This window comes from Calliphora vicina, chromosome 1 (assembly GCF_958450345.1).
Source record: "Calliphora vicina chromosome 1, idCalVici1.1, whole genome shotgun sequence".
NCBI classification, from domain to species: Eukaryota; Metazoa; Arthropoda; class Insecta; order Diptera; family Calliphoridae; genus Calliphora; species Calliphora vicina.
This window is the reverse complement of record NC_088780.1, coordinates 163422782-163439259: the sequence shown is the minus strand read 5'-3', so window position 1 is coordinate 163439259 and position 16478 is coordinate 163422782. Positions and strand designations below refer to the sequence as shown.

General features: G+C 27.8%; 1 protein-coding gene across 1 annotated transcript; it reads right to left on the bottom strand.

The window, feature by feature from the left end:
* Nucleotides 1–4059: 4059 nt before the first annotated feature.
* Nucleotides 4060–15204, bottom strand: LOC135953943 (thyrotropin-releasing hormone receptor-like). The gene is made up of 2 exons (XM_065503984.1): nt 15146–15204; nt 4060–4999 (listed from the first exon to the last, which is right to left on the bottom strand). Exons 1-2 carry the CDS (start codon nt 15202–15204, stop codon nt 4060–4062), a joined length of 999 nt encoding a protein of 332 aa, XP_065360056.1.
* Nucleotides 15205–16478: the final 1274 nt, after the last annotated feature.

Genomic DNA, 16478 nt, shown 5'->3' with positions numbered 1-16478 from the left:
ATTAATCTAAATATAGATCATAAATTGATTACATTAATATATAAATTATAAAAAAAACAAACTAGATTTCTTTTGCAATTTTCAAGTTTTTTTTTATTATTTCGTTTATTTTTTCTTTGTGTCTTCTAAAAAAATATAATTTTTTATAATTTTATATATTTAATAAGGGTTTAAATAAAAATATATAAAATATTTAAATAAAAAAATCTTTGAATTGCATTTTCCTTACGCTTATGCACTGGTTAGGATTTTTTTTTTTGTACCATAAACACATTAATTAATCACACACATAACGTATGTAAATTTAAAGCAAAATAGGTAGCAGCATTAATGGAATTTGCGTTGCCAATATTTTTAATGCTAAAATTTGCAATATGGCAACTTTTTGCATAAAATGCAACTCTGCTCAGTTTGTTTACTTATTGTTTACCGTTATAAAACATCATGGCATTCCATTAACAAACGCAATTGTTGAAGAACGGTAATAGAAATAATTAACCACATTCAGTTATAATTCAAGGTAAAAATTAAAGAATTAAATACAACTTGTTGTGTTAACAAAAAACACGCTTTATAATTAGATTAATTATGTACATAGTATATCCGTGTAAGTTCTTTACATCGGGTGATTAAAAAAGTGTTTTTTATATTGGTAAATTGTGTGTGCATTTTGGCCATGAATTGATAAAATAAATCTAGCTGTTACTGCAGCCGGCCTATCAAGTATACGGAAAATGGAGATTATCATTAGTTCTCTAAGAAAGGCAGGAAATTACAACAAACCGGAGACGTTTGTAAATGCAGCAATATTCTATCACAGTTGCATTATAAAAATGTAGCGTTCGAAAAAACATATTTGTTTAGTGTAAACGATATATTTTGTCGATTAATTGTTTTTAAAATATTAGCAATAAAGATGGGGATACCAATACAAAAAGTAGAACTCGTTTTCGACTGCCTCAAGAAAAATTAAAAAAATTGCAAATTCGAACTAACTTTTTAAAGCTATTTGAATTAAAATGGAATAATATAGCTTCGGTTGAAAGTTGTTATATTGAAAAAATTACATTGTTTTATATTTAAAACCTTTTTTTGAAGAAGCGAAATACGGATTGCGAAATCTTTCATTCGATATTGTAAAACAGGCTAACAAACTTTACTCAAAAATATAAGCGAGCTCATAGAGCATTATAAAATTCTACTAAATAACAACACAAAATAATGTTAATAAAAAATGTGTTTTATTTAGTTTTACAATTATAAAACGATTTAAATTTATATTATTGCAAAATAACTAATAAATTTGTTAATATTTTGTAAATCGATAGATATCGTCGATGCACCAGCAAGTATTGTAGCTATCAACTTTTCCGTATTACAAAAAAGCATATTTTGAATATGAAGTCCATGGACGATCAGTAAGTACATAAGTGTGTTGTATAAAATAAATGCATATAAATAATATTAAATTAATAATTTGCAGGTACAAGTAACAATTTAACAAGTTGTATTAATCTGTGGAAGAAAGGAAGCATAAAGAAATTATTAATAATATTTTTGCAATATATTTATAAATTTAAGAAAATAAATATATATACAATTAGACCGATTAACCTTTATTTGTTGCCGTCAGTTGAAGCGCTAAATGTGTATGGTTGCGTTAAATTCATTAAAAAACTACAATAAACTTGGCAGCACTTATACAATGTAAAATTAGCGCCATCTATTGTTTGCATCATTCAGTTTTCAAAAACTTAAAAATAAAGTTTATCAGTCTGGCAATATTTAGCTAAAATTCTGATGATGGTACCAGTGTTGCCATATATATTGTATATAATGATATGGCAGCACTGGTAACGGCTTCACATTTTTGGTGAATTGTTGCCAGACTGATAAAATTAATTTTTCGGTTTTGGAAAAATCGTTAATGAAAATAATAGATGGCGCTAATTGAACATTAAATAAGTGGTGCCAAGTTTTCATTGTTTTTGAATGAATTTAACGGCTGTAAGGAGGAAATTAATATAAATTCTTGTAAATTTGTAATATAATCTTTATTAAACGAATATTGCAAAAACAAATTGTATGTGATATTTATAAAAATATGTATAATAAAGTTATCTTCACTTTTAATTAGAGCTTGCTTGGTATACTGGAACAATCTGTAAAAAATACAATATATTTATGTTATAAATGCCAGTTTTCGGTAAAACGAATGGAAATTCGTGCAAAAAAAATTTGAATCATTTAAAATTATGTATATTGAATGAATTTTGTATTTGTTTCAAAAAATATACATTACACCGGCTCATTTAAAAAAATTGTCATCTATGTTATGTGTAGTATTTAACAGATAATTAAAAAAAAAAACAGAAATATATGTATTTGACTAGGACGCTGTTGGCCAATATCTGTTGCTGACTCTACAGTTCCCTGATGACCTCTTAACTGCCTAGTTAATCCAAGATTCTGATGTAGGATCCTCTTCCACAATACATCTGAATGGATTTCCAACATAATTACGTTTATAATATAGCGGTCTCTAAAACGATTAATGGATATAGATGCAATAACGCCCTACCTGCAATATATGAGAGCCAAAAAACCTAAATCTGTTGACAAAAACCTAATTTATGAGAATGTGTTGCCAAAGTTACAATAATATTTCGAATTTACTTTTTTTGTTTAAATATAGATTTTTTAGTCTTATTTTTGCAAAATCTATTCGACTCTATAGCAGTGGTGCCCGAACACATACCATCAAAACTTTGGTTGTGTTGGTAAAACAGCGGAGAATTTGATTTGATTTTGTTCTGTGAGATGAAATCAAAGAAACAAACAAACACATGATCATTATAAGAACAGCGGAGAATTTGATTTGATTTTGTTCTCTGAGATGAAAACAAAGCAACAAACACATGATCATTATAAGAAAACGCACAAGTAATCTTATAGTAGCGGAGTTCAGTATTAAGTGCGAATGGTATTGCATCATTGCAAATGCAAAATTGTAAATGTTTTTGTGTGTATTTTGTTATTGGATTACGGTAAAATTTTGCATTTGCAATGATGCTAGACCATTCGCACTTAACAGTGAATACCGCTAGTGTATGTGTATCAAAGTAACGTCAGCAGAATTTTCTTGCCCTATTACGCGTGCTAGGGAATTGTGATTTTGGGCACCACTGCTCTATAGCCATACAAATGTCATGTACGATGACATGCCCTAATGATTACAATCGGAAGACTTAAGGTCAATTTGTCTTATGGAAAGTCTTATGAAAAAATAATACATCAAATCTGCATAAATCTTAAAGAAAGTTTTTTTGGAAAAAAATTATGGATTTAAATATCATTATAATTTTATTTTTTAATATGTATGTACTATATGCATTAAATATTTAAAGTTATTTAAATATATTAAATTAAATCATTTATTTCACATACAAAATTAAATTCAAACCTCAAATTTTCAATTATAACAAACAAATGAATTTCTATTTTTATTAAATTTTAAACAATTTATGCGTTGATTTTAAAGAAATTATGAACTATGTTTACAAATATAAAAAAATGTGATACAAATATGCTAACGTATTAACCGATTGAGAAAGTGTCTTATTAAAACATTTTTTTAGAATGTACATAATTTTATAATTAAATAAGTAAATTGTTAATATTTCAAACACGATTGTTGAAATAATTATAACTGTGAATTCCACATTTAATGATTCAATTGGAAGCATTTTAATTTATAATTAATTATATATAATTCTATTACCGTTATATTAATTAATTGCAACAATGTTAGTTTTAATTTACAATTAGTTTTTTTTTAATTTTTTTGTAATTTTTTTATTAAACTCTCACCATTTAAAACAGTTTAATTTACACATTAAATTAATATTAGTATTAAATAATTCAAGTATGTACTAAATAATATTGATAAATTATTATAATACTTATTGACATTGTAAGTTTAGCAAGAATAAAGCATATTTTAAGGGGGTTTTCCTACAATTACAATTAATAACTAATTTCTAAACTATTTATTTTTATTTAATTAAAGTACATAGTTGTTAAAGCAGCGGTACTCATATCGGTTATAGCCGCTGCCAAAGAATGTGACTCGGGTGGCTTTGAGATGCCGGTAACCGAAGTTGAAACACTACCACTACGCCAGGTATTCGAAGTGCGCTCGGTACCCGACGAAGTAGATATAGAATTAACAAAAAATGTAGCTTCCCTGTTAAGGGGTCTTCGAGATCTTAGACTATTGCTATTTTTTATAATATTTGCTTCACGTTTGGTGTAGGTGGTGATGTGATGGCGTGTACAAAGATTTCGTTTGTGCTTATGATGACGACAACAGGAAACAATGAGACGCCAAAAACCGCTGCGAAATTTCGAAGACATTAGATTATAGAGTATGGGATTAAGGGCCGAGTTGAGATACAACATAATGCGACAGAAAAACAAAACATTGTAGTAGCCCTCTATACCCAATGAGGCCACATCATCATTGGAACTGGCAATAATCCAAATGGTAAAAGCACGAAATGGTAGTAGACAAACAAAAAAACTCGATACCACAGCCACCAGCATAAATATTACCTGTTTGCGGTGTTTACGCAAACTAGTATTTTGGGGATGACTAATGACACGATTTCTACGAGCGGCCGACAATTTAACTATAATTTCTTTCGAGGGCACAATGGAACTATTGGTTTCTGTTACCACTTCCATGGCGGCCGTTGTTACCGCCTCATTTATGTTGGGCGAGGTGGGACGTTGAAATTCCGAATGTCTTCTTAACAATTTATAAGCAATTGCGGTATATAGCACCACCAATATAACGAATGGTATGAAAAAGAACAATGTTATGCTGGCTACAAAGTAAAATGCACTCCAAAATTTTTCCGCCGAAGTAAAACAAACTGCTACCAATGTGCCATCATAGTAGGGCTCCAAACGATAAGTGGCTATTAGTATAATGGGGCTAGAGAATTACAAAGTTGTCATTAGGGGAAATGTGGAGAGAGGGAGAGAGAGAGAAATAAAATTGTTGCTGCAGCTGTTTTAATTCAAGTTTAATTTATTTTATGATTTCTGTATTCCAGGTAATAATGTTTTAAAATATATTAAAAATAATAATACACACAAGCTATTTTCAATTACAGTTTAAATCAGTTGCAAACTACTTACTAGCAATATTAAAAAAAAAACGAAATTAACATTTATATTGCTGTCGCCAATAACAAGAATCGTTTTAATTGATTAATTACCCTCTATTTTAAACGACAAATTTTGTTTCAACTTCAATTAAAATCCAGTTGTACTTTCGTGTGCCTCAAACACCGTTTAAATGTTTATCATTTAAAACTAGTTTATTATATTAAACAATTAAACATTTAAGTACCTAAAGTAATTTATTTAAACGTTTTCTCTCATTTTCTCTTCACTTGAGATCACTGTATCTCTTCTTCTAAGGATGTGCAAATTAATTAATGACATAACCTTAACTTAATGATATAACCAGTGTTTAAAAAACAAGACTACAAGTAGCAGTAGCAACGAAAAAACACAAGTAGTCTAGTTAAAAAATTAATAAAAACTCGGAGTCAATAATTACTACTACTACTGCTACCTTCACATTTTGGTAGCAGTAGTTGTAGTAGTACTAATAAAAGAAAAATTTAAAAGTAGCAGAGTAATTTATTTTCTATTGCTACCTTAAAAAAGAAAAAGTACTACTTTTAAAATTTAGTAGTAATAGAAGTAGCAGTTGAGGTAGTAGAAGAAGTAGCAGTTAAGTAGTAGCAATAAAATAAGTCAAAAATAAAAATCTTCAGCCAAAAAATTATATTATGTGTTGTTGTTGTAAATGTATATTTGTGTATGTTGGTCGTGTTGTAAACACAAGTTCGGCTTTTTTGTTATACACACAGAAAACACGATCTTTCTGTTAGCAACACGAACATCTGAGACGAATAAAATCGAATAATTCTTTCAAACTCTCTCAAAACAAAAACAACACACAGTGTTTAATTCTGTCAATTTTGGTGTTATGACTGAAGATTTTCTTTTTTGACTACTTTTACTGCTACCTTAAAAATTAAAACTCGATATAGACCATTTACAATTCATGTTTTATTACTACTGCTCTGTTAAGAGTTTTATATTTTGAAGGTAGCAGTAGTTTTAAAAAAACAAGAAAACGAAAAAAGACAAATGCTACTGCTACCGCTACATACACATTTTTAAAGCAGTAGTTGTAGCAACAGTTAAAAAATTTTTAGTAATCGTAGCTTTTTAAACACTGGATATAACCTTAAATTTGTATGCTATTTTGACAATTTTTTTGGTATTAAAATCTTGTTAAAATACTAGCAATGAGAACAGCTAAATTCTAACCCATATTCATATTCATAAAAAAAATTAAATTTAAAAAAATGTTTTAAAGCTAAATTTTCATACAAAATATCAGCCTAACCACAAAAGTCGATTTTAAGTCCATAAGTCTCCATCCATACTGTAAAACATTTGCTGCAAAACATTTGAGTTTGTTGATTAAAGGGAAAAGAGGAATGGAAGAGGGTACTCTGTTTCATGTACATGAAGTTTTTGTTGAGTTGTTATTCTCATTTTTTCTAGTAGAAATACTACTATTTTAAAAAAGGGGTAGTAGAAAAAATACTTTTTTTAAAAAGAGAAGTAGAAATACTACTTTTTTTAAAAAAAGTAGTAAAAATACTACTTTTTTAAAAAAAAGTAGTAAAAATACTACTTTTTTAAAAAGGGTAGTAGAAATAATACTTTTAAAAAACCAAGTCTGCTTTTACACAGGGCAATTTTTCTTGCGCAAGTCTAGAGTTTATAGGAGAGAGAGGCAAGAAGAAAGAAGAGGGGTACACACTTGCTTGTACTGGCAAGTCTCTTCAAATTTCTTTTGTTTTCTCATTTTCAATATGGCGTCTATTAGGTTTTGACATACAAAATTGCTCACAGACTTGCTGTGTGTAAACAGACGAGCAAGTTTAAAAGGGAATCGACGAGACTAGCTTCAAGTAAACTTGCCCTGTGTAAAAGCAGACCAAGTAGTAGAAATACATACTATATACTTTTTTAAAAAGAGTGGTAGAAATACTACTTTTTTAAAAATAGTAGTAGAAATACAACTTATTTTAAAAATATTAGTAAAATTACTACTTTTAAAAAACAAAGTAGTAGAAATACATACTACTTTCAAAAACTTCACTGTGTGGACACAAATGCAGTTTCAAAAGATAATTTAAAAATGTTTTGCAGTAAATGTTTCACAGTGTGGACCGGGACTAAAGTTGACTATTATTTTAAATTTCGCACCATAAAACAAATTTCAAATATAATTCAAAATGTTGTTTTATTATTTTAAAATGAGCTTTTTGTTTTGAACTTTTAAGTACATTTTGTTTATTAGTAATTTTTTTAAATTTCTTTTTTTTAGTTATATTGAAAAATATTTTCATTTGAAAGCTTTTTTAAAATATGTCTTATGGTACAAAAAAAACTTTAACTTTAAAATTTCTTTTATAGTTAGGCTGAATGTTTTTGAAAACTGAAATTATGGAAAATATTTTCAAAAAAGTTTCCATTGTATTATCAATCAATCAATTTGTATGGATTGATTCCATACGTATTGTATGGAAAATAAGGTGCTGACTTAAAATCGAAAAAAGTAGAAATCATAATTTTTGAAATTAGTTTACTCGGGGTTGTCATAGAATCCAATCATGGTCGGAATCGGTTTTGAAAACGACAAAAAAGATACATTTGACTTATGAAATCCAATAGAATTTAATTCTAGATCGAATATAAAACCAAAAACTTTCGATTTCACAAGACCAATGTACTTTTTCAGTCGTTTTCAAAACCGAATCCGACAATGATTGGATTCTATGACAACCCCGACTATCTCATAGCTTTTGTCTTAATATCTGGTACGATGATATGAAAAACAATGCTTGTTTATTTAAGCATTTATTATTATTAACCAGTTTTAAAATAGATATTTATAAATATATTAACATTAACAATATTCAGAAAAACGATTTAGATATTGAAAAAGTTAATAATAGCCAATACTAATCCATTATTCATTATTTAAGAGGTGTTGCCAACTACTAATAGAGCAAGTGTTAGCTACTTGTAATAAGAGAAATTAAAACAGAAAATGTCGTTTAAAATAGGCAATGACAACTATTTTGCAGTCCTTCTTTTATTTTAAATAAATGTTTACTACAAATTGAATTTATTAACTTTCGTTTTAAATAATTATTTTCTTTAAATTTTAACGAAATTGTTAGTTTGCTGTTAAACGAAACTGTTATATTGTAACTGTTAATATGTAATATATTTACATATTATACATATTTAACCCTCCGTTAGTCGCAACCATTTTCAATCGAGACTAATCGCAATGTATCAAATTGATATCAATAAAAGAAAGGCGCGTTTGACAATAATCTCTTCACTTTTTATTTCGAAAACAGAAAAACAATATTAAATTCAAAGTATTTAAAAGAATAATACAAATAAAATTGCAGTATAAATATATTTTTATCAAAAAATAGCTAGATCAGTTGCGAGTAACGGAGGGTTAATTACATATAAACAATTATTACTACTTACTACTTTAAAGTAAACAAATATTTTATTTTGTTTTGTTCAAATATTTATTTAAAAATTAATTTTCTACATTTCTGTTTCAAGCTAAGTATTGAAAAAATAAACTTGTAATATTAAATATAATTATTATACTAAACATATAAAAACAATTACATATGTGAAAATTATTAAGCTATTTATACAGTAGAAATGTAAAAATAGTTTAAATATTTTTCTTTAGTTAGTAAATACTACTACTATTTAGTAAACAGTATAAATAAACAATTAAAAGCAAATAAAAATGCAAAATATTTAAAAATTACTACATATTTACTACTTACATCTATAGTAATCACATTATTAACACATTTATTTACTAAAGCATCTACTGTAATAATACATACAATTTGTTTACGCTTCAAGGCTTAAATTATTTTATATTTAGTTTTAAATTCACCGGAAATTCTTTATATTTATTTGTATATTTTAAGAAACTTTGTTCATTTTAAATAGGTTTACAAATTTTGACTATTACTCATACACCGCAACATTATAAGTATTCATACAAATTAGGGCTCCTAATTTCCCAGACTTTTTCCATCCTCGGGAAATATTAGAAAAAATCTGTATTTTCCGCGGAATTTGTTTTATCAGTGCAGAAATGAAGAAGATGAAAACTTATAAAGAATTCTCCCCTGAAAATTTCTAAAAAAAATTAATCCCGATTAGGCACCCTAATACAAATAAATACAATCTCTCCTAAATTCTCCTACCATAATAGTGTCACTGTTAAGAAACAGTTAATACTTGAAAAGTTTGTTTTAACACGACTTTTCGTACTGTAAAATTATCTCAAAAAGGTAAACACACAAAGATAAAGTTTGATGAAGGGTTAGAATTCTATTTTTAATACAAAAATTTATTTGAGTTGGCATAACAGGAAAATGGGGATACTTGAGTTTTGAAGTGTTTAAATATCATGACCTGCACAATATTTTTGTTTTGTGTAGTTTCAGTTTTAAACGTTTTTATTTATTTGTATTTAAAGGCTATAAAGGTAAAAGGTATAAAAATAAAATATATGTAAATAAAGAAATTATATAAAAGAGGTTATAATTAAGATTTTTGATAGTTGATTTTGTTTAGTTGTTTTTGAAACAGCATAACATTCTTATTAAGATTTAGTATTGCAGAAAAGTTTTCATTGAAATGCTAATGGAATTATATTTCTAACTAAACTAAATGGCTTCAAAATACACAAAACGAAGTAAATCATCGATGTTTGGTAATGCAGTGCATAAAAATATATTACAAAACGTCAGGAATCTGTAAATTTTCAGTTTGTTGTTGATTTTGAATCCATAAATTTGACTAAAATAGACATATTATATATCAACGTATGTATAACATTTTTAAGAATTATTCCCAAAAATCTTAAAAATTGTTTTTTTTTAGACTTTTGACTCTGTTGAAGGTAGATACCAAGCTCCGGGCTATAAATTCTCTTTGCAAAAAAACATGAACATACAAAGGAGGATTAAATTTTTGAAAAGCAGCTTTGCTATTAGAGAAAATTTAGCATAAAATTAAATTTACATACAAATTTGGAAGACTCTGGACTTCGCAGTATTTATTTCCTCTATTCCTTTTTAATTTCTTCCACTGTGTGGTGGACTTTTTGTGTGAAATCTACCTTTAATGGCAGACATCGTTATTCAAACAAATGAGTTGTCCGACAAGAGCTGTCCCCACGAGACAAATTTTTGTGCGGACAGGAAATTGTTGGTTGAGTGAACAAATCGATGGCTCATCAAGATTTCTATATTCTGTGTTTCGACAATTAGCTCTAACAATAACTTGTTTTGAATATAGTGCGAATATACTATTAGGTCCTTCTCCTTAATTTGTAAGTTTGCATATTTATCAACATTATTTTATGGTAATTTATGAAAGCAAATCACTTTAGGGCACTGCTGCACGTTCAATGTATTAATTTTAATATGTATCGCGTCAGTATTTACATTATTTTTGTGCTGTGCGGATCGGTCGTTGATTAGAAAACCAACTTATCGCGAGTTGATATCACGAAGTGATTTGGACTTCAGAATATTAGGCTATTCAGCGATATGGATCGTGATCCATCAATATTGGATCGCGGTCAATGTATATTAGGGTATTCAATCGGTTAACCGATTAATTTTGTTCGGTTAACTGTTCGAATAATTCAAAATTTCCGATTTTCAAATAACGAATAAACCGATTAATTTGTGTCGGTTAACCGATTAACCGAAATTTCTTTTTTTTTGCACTTTAACATATTGGCCCATAATCATAGTCAAAAACAAGTAAGAGTGCTATATTCGGCTGTGCCGAATCTTATATACCCTTCACCAAATTATATTTCAAAATTTTAAATATTTTTAGGAAAACAAAATTTAATTTTTTTTCCAGTTGTTTTTTGAATTTTTTGGAAAAAAAAATTTTTCGATTGTTATTTTAATTTTTTTTTTTAAATTTAAAATTTTTTTTTTTTTAAATTTTAAAATTTTTTTTTTTTAAATTTAAAAATTTTTTTTTTTAAATTTTAAAAATTTTTTTTTGTTTTTTCAATTTTTTTTTTTAAAAAAAAAAATTCGGGTTCAAAATTTTTTTCCCGATTTTGACCCATTGTAGGTCCAACTTACTATGGCCTTATATACATCGTTGCAAATGTCTTTGAAATATCTATCATTAGATATCCATATTGTCTATATTAATGTCTTAGTAATCCAGATATAGGTAAAAAAAATAGGTCAAAAATCGAGGTTGTCTTGGTTTTTTCCTCATATCTCAGCCATTTGTGGACCGATTTTGCTGATTTTAAATAGCAAAATTCTCGAAAGCATGTCTGACAGAATTATTGAAGATTTGGATCCCGAAGATATCTGGGGTCTTCAGAAAACTGATTTCAACAGACAGACAGACAGACGGACAGACAGACAGACAGACAGACAGACAGACAGACAGACAGACAGACAGACAGACAGACAGACAGACAGACAGACAGACAGACAGACAGACAGACAGACAGACAGACAGACAGACAGACAGACAGACAGACAGACAGACAGACAGACAGACAGACAGACAGACAGACAGACAGACAGACAGACAGACAGACAGACAGACAGACAGACAGACAGACAGACAGACAGACAGACAGACAGACAGACAGACAGACAGACAGACAGACAGACAGACAGACAGACAGACAGACAGACAGACAGACAGACAGACAGACAGACAGACAGACAGACAGACAGACAGACAGACAGACAGACAGACAGACAGACGGACATGGCTTAATCGACTCCGCTATCTATAAGGATCCAGAATATATATACTTTATAGGGTCGGAAATGAAAAATGTAGAAATTACAAACGGAATGACAAACTTATATATACCCTTCTCACGAAGGTGAAGGGTATAATAAAGTACAGAATTAAACTCGACTTTACTTAAGAGTGGACTTTAGGTCTATCATAGACAAGTTAAAGTATACTTCTGACGCTGAAGTCGACTCTAAATATAAAACTAGGTGAAGTTGTTTTTAACTCATTTAACAACAGCATCTGCTGTTCTTCGCCGAGTAAAAAAGTTCGTCACAAAGTAAAAAATATTTAAGTTACAAGATATTGGTAGAGATTTTACAATTATTGAACAGTTATCAATAAAATTGGTACCAAAATATCGTAATTATGATATTAATCTTATCTTTTCCGTTTTTCCACAACAAACAACTTTCTTTCTTTAGATGTCCCGGTTACTTTTATTGTTTACGTTTTTTTAGTTTTTTTTTTAATTTTGTATGTCAGCTGTTCAGCGTTGCCACTTGTCTGTTTTTTGTTGTATATTGTATGCAAACATTTTCTACATTTGCGGTGGCACCCAGTTAAAGTCGGTTCAATTTAAAACATACTTTAATTTTGACTATGGTTGCAAATTAATTTTTTTAATTTTTAATTTTAATTCAAATACAAATGTCAAAGTAAAATTACATATTTTTTCGAGCATTCAAGAAATATGTTTAGTGAGTATAATAACTTTACATGTATTGTCGGATGAGAACATAATAGACGAAACTGGAGACACTACTGAAACGAATTTTTATCAGAACTTATCGAAATTATTAAAAGTATTTAAAATCTAAAAAATCCAAAAGCACTCCAATGATATAATGGAGCATTTTATATGCTTCGAAAAAAATAAAAAAAAATAACTGACAATTGGATATTCTTTATCACTTATTTACTTATTTTCGATTTCTCCAACATCTCCAACGAGAGAGTTTTTTCCAAGTCGAGTTTTATTAAAACTAAAGAAAATTATTTACTTTTTGGTTGAATTGATTGTTTGTTTATTTTTTATGTTTTTGATCTTTTTATTAATAAAATACTTCAATAAGTACACAAAATTCGTGATTTAGTTTCAGTTTAACATTTAAATATAAATTATTCGGTTAATCGAATAATTTAAAATTAACCAAATGAATCTAAACCCCGATTAATTATTTGCTCGATTAACCGATTACACCAGAAACCCGATTAATTCAATACCCTAATGTATATTGAATGTGTAGCAGTGCCCTTAAACGAAACTTTTTCTTAACAACACCGTTTGTGTCTTCGCTTACTTAATTATTGTGTCTTAGCTAAATGACCTCCAAAACAAAATGAAGAAGCTAGAACAAAACCAATCTGAATAGTATTTAAGAAATCCAAATCATTCCGAAAGGAATGTCTGCCAGACCAGCGAGTTGATTATAATGTTTGTATGAAAACTGTCAGTATAATTTTCGGTTAAATCATAACTATACGTTGTGATAATGGGGGTAAGAAACACATCGATATGGTTTTTTTTTTTCAAAACAAACTTGATCATAAAACGCAAACACACTATTAAGTTCTCCTCTACAATTTTCAATATCTGCTATTTACAATTATTGTATGATAATTTACAAATTATACTTTCTATGTTTCCAGGTCACAGCGAAGTTTTTCTATCAACAAATTAAACTTCAATTAAACCCATTTTCCCCACCCATCACACTCTTAATGATTAGACACACACACTTTCCAAAATGTTGCCAAGATATAAAGGGAAAGGGTTAATTAGTTACAATGAGCCCAAAATAAATTTTCGTTTAACTTTTTGATTTTTATTACATTTTTACTTAAGAAACGTACATACGCATGTACATACAATATGTAATAATGAATATGTGTATTTAAAATTGCGTGTGGATCATTGACCTGATTCATAAAGGTGACAAATGATTTGGAAAATATATTCTTCAAATATTTATTTTTAATAAAAGAATTTTCGTTTATGATTTATGCTTTCTGCTTTATATTTAGAAAATTAATTGCTTTAAAGATTGACAAGAAATAAATAAATATCCATAATTTAGATTAAGCAAATATCATGAATATAGTTAGCATAGAGAAATATACATAGAGGGGAAACTCTGATGTTAAAAACCTAAGCCAGTTATCCAAAACCTAAGTGGTGAGACTGAATTAATAAAAAAATTACATATGTATGTTAAAACAAAAACAACGCTAGTATGTGTGATTGTTTGAGTTTTTGCCAAGTTTCCGTTCTATGTGTATTTCTCTATGGTAGCTAGTTTGTTGTCACCAAGAAAATTCTTGTGTAGAAGGGAATGTTTAAGTAGATTAAGTTATTAGTTAAGCATTAATTATGATAAATTAAGGAGAATATTAGTTATGGTTAGATGTTTGTGGTTAAAAGATAAAAGAGATAAGATGTGATAATGACATCATTTATATATATGTATGGCTATAGTTTATACTTGACAAGTTTTTACAGTTTTTTTACCACTAGTTTGGTTAATTGGCTATGGTCAGCATTACTTCCTTTTAATGATTCCTTTAAAGGATTTCAAGCTTATTTTTATTTTCACTGAAATATATTTACAAATTTTATTTGAAAAAGTATTGATAACTATTAGAGCGTGCATGTTGTTTGCCAATTTGTTAGTAAAACACATTAAACTCTTACATTTTCAATATCCTTCCTGTAATATTATCCTTTTTAAGTGTTTTATATACTTATAGACCACAATATTTTTACATATGTATGTTTGTAAGTATTTATCAACTGGTTTAGTGTAATATATCTATAATACTACTCGTTTTATCTATAAAATATTTATAAATAGTAAAATACATACAAAATAAAATAAGACAGATTGACATAATAAATTCCAGTTGTTGTTTAAGGGATAAACAATAAACATTTTCTTAAAGTTGATGAGTTTTTTAAGCAGTAGAATCAATTTTTCATAAAAATGTTCCCTACATTTTGTAGATGAACTGTTGTCTGCTTTTTCAAGGGATTGTCTCTTTAAATAATTAAACTTAAAATTAAAACAATATTTTCACAATAAACATACAAAACATATAACAACAATTGTACAACTTAGTTTAATATTACAGTTCATACAATTTATAGCAACCCTGTCGTAGTGTTACTATTTGCAGTGTCTTCTTCATCGTTTTGACAAACAACAACAAAGCAATGTTGTGCAAGAAATTCGATGCAAAGGAAATAACAATAAAAACAGTGAACTAATATATATATATAGGTACAGCAAAGAGAAGCTTAGAGAGAAAAATGGGAGAACATAAAATGGACATAATGAAGGAGAAAGAGACCACAGCACTTGCACAACATATTTTAAAACAGTACACTCAGCTGATTTTAAAAATGTCAAAATATTGAATAAAGAAAGCATGGAGAGAAAGCTTGAGGATACAACAACAAATTAACAAAACGATAAACCTGAAAGAAGACACGGCAAATATAAACACAAGTTACAGAGTTGCTTTATATTATACGAACTGTGATATTAACCCTTTCAGACATTTTGTCCAATATATTGGACATTTGGGTTTTTCCTTTTAAAGTCATGTAGTGTTGTCGCAAATGGATAGATTTTTACAGTTAATAGCGTTATCAAAAGAGTGTTTACTAGATTGTATATATATGTGATTTAAACATCAAATTTTTCATTGGTTTTTGTTAAGTTAACACTAAAAAAACATTTTTATTTTCCCTTTAAATTTGTATCACACAATAAAAGTTTTGCTCAAAATTTTAATTTATTATTAATTTTGTGCTCATTTTCATTAATCTGTTTTATTTTTTTTACAGAAATATATTAATTTCTTTGTGAAAGTAATAAATCATTGATTTTCTTTTATATTTAAGTGCTAGCAAATTTTTATATCTTATCATATAGACTTCTAAACATATACATACATAAATACATATATAAATGTAAAATTATTTATATTTCTAATGAAAAACATGTTATGTGTTTCCATTAAAATTCAATTAATTTGATTTGTTTTCTTTTGTATCTTTTTTGTAAAATCATATAAAACTATAAATATGTTTATTCGAATTAATTAACATAACATATACACAAACAGACAGACAAACATATTCCTACAAATATTTTTATAAAACATTTTTTATAGACATTTTAAGTTACACTGTGCGCAACTTTAATAGGGAACAGTGGATATAGTTCAATCTTAAACAAATTACGTCAATATTTATCTTTTAAACTACTAATCTGAAGAAAGAAGAACTTGGCTTTCATAAAGTTTAAATTGTAACCCTCTGTCTTCATTACTGTGAATTACAGGCTGTCAAGTGTTCCTACTTTGCTCTAAGTAACGTATGCGGCAAAAAAAAATAAAAAATTGCAACAAATATATTAAGGACCAAAGACAAAATACTTGTGCTATAGGTTTTTCTG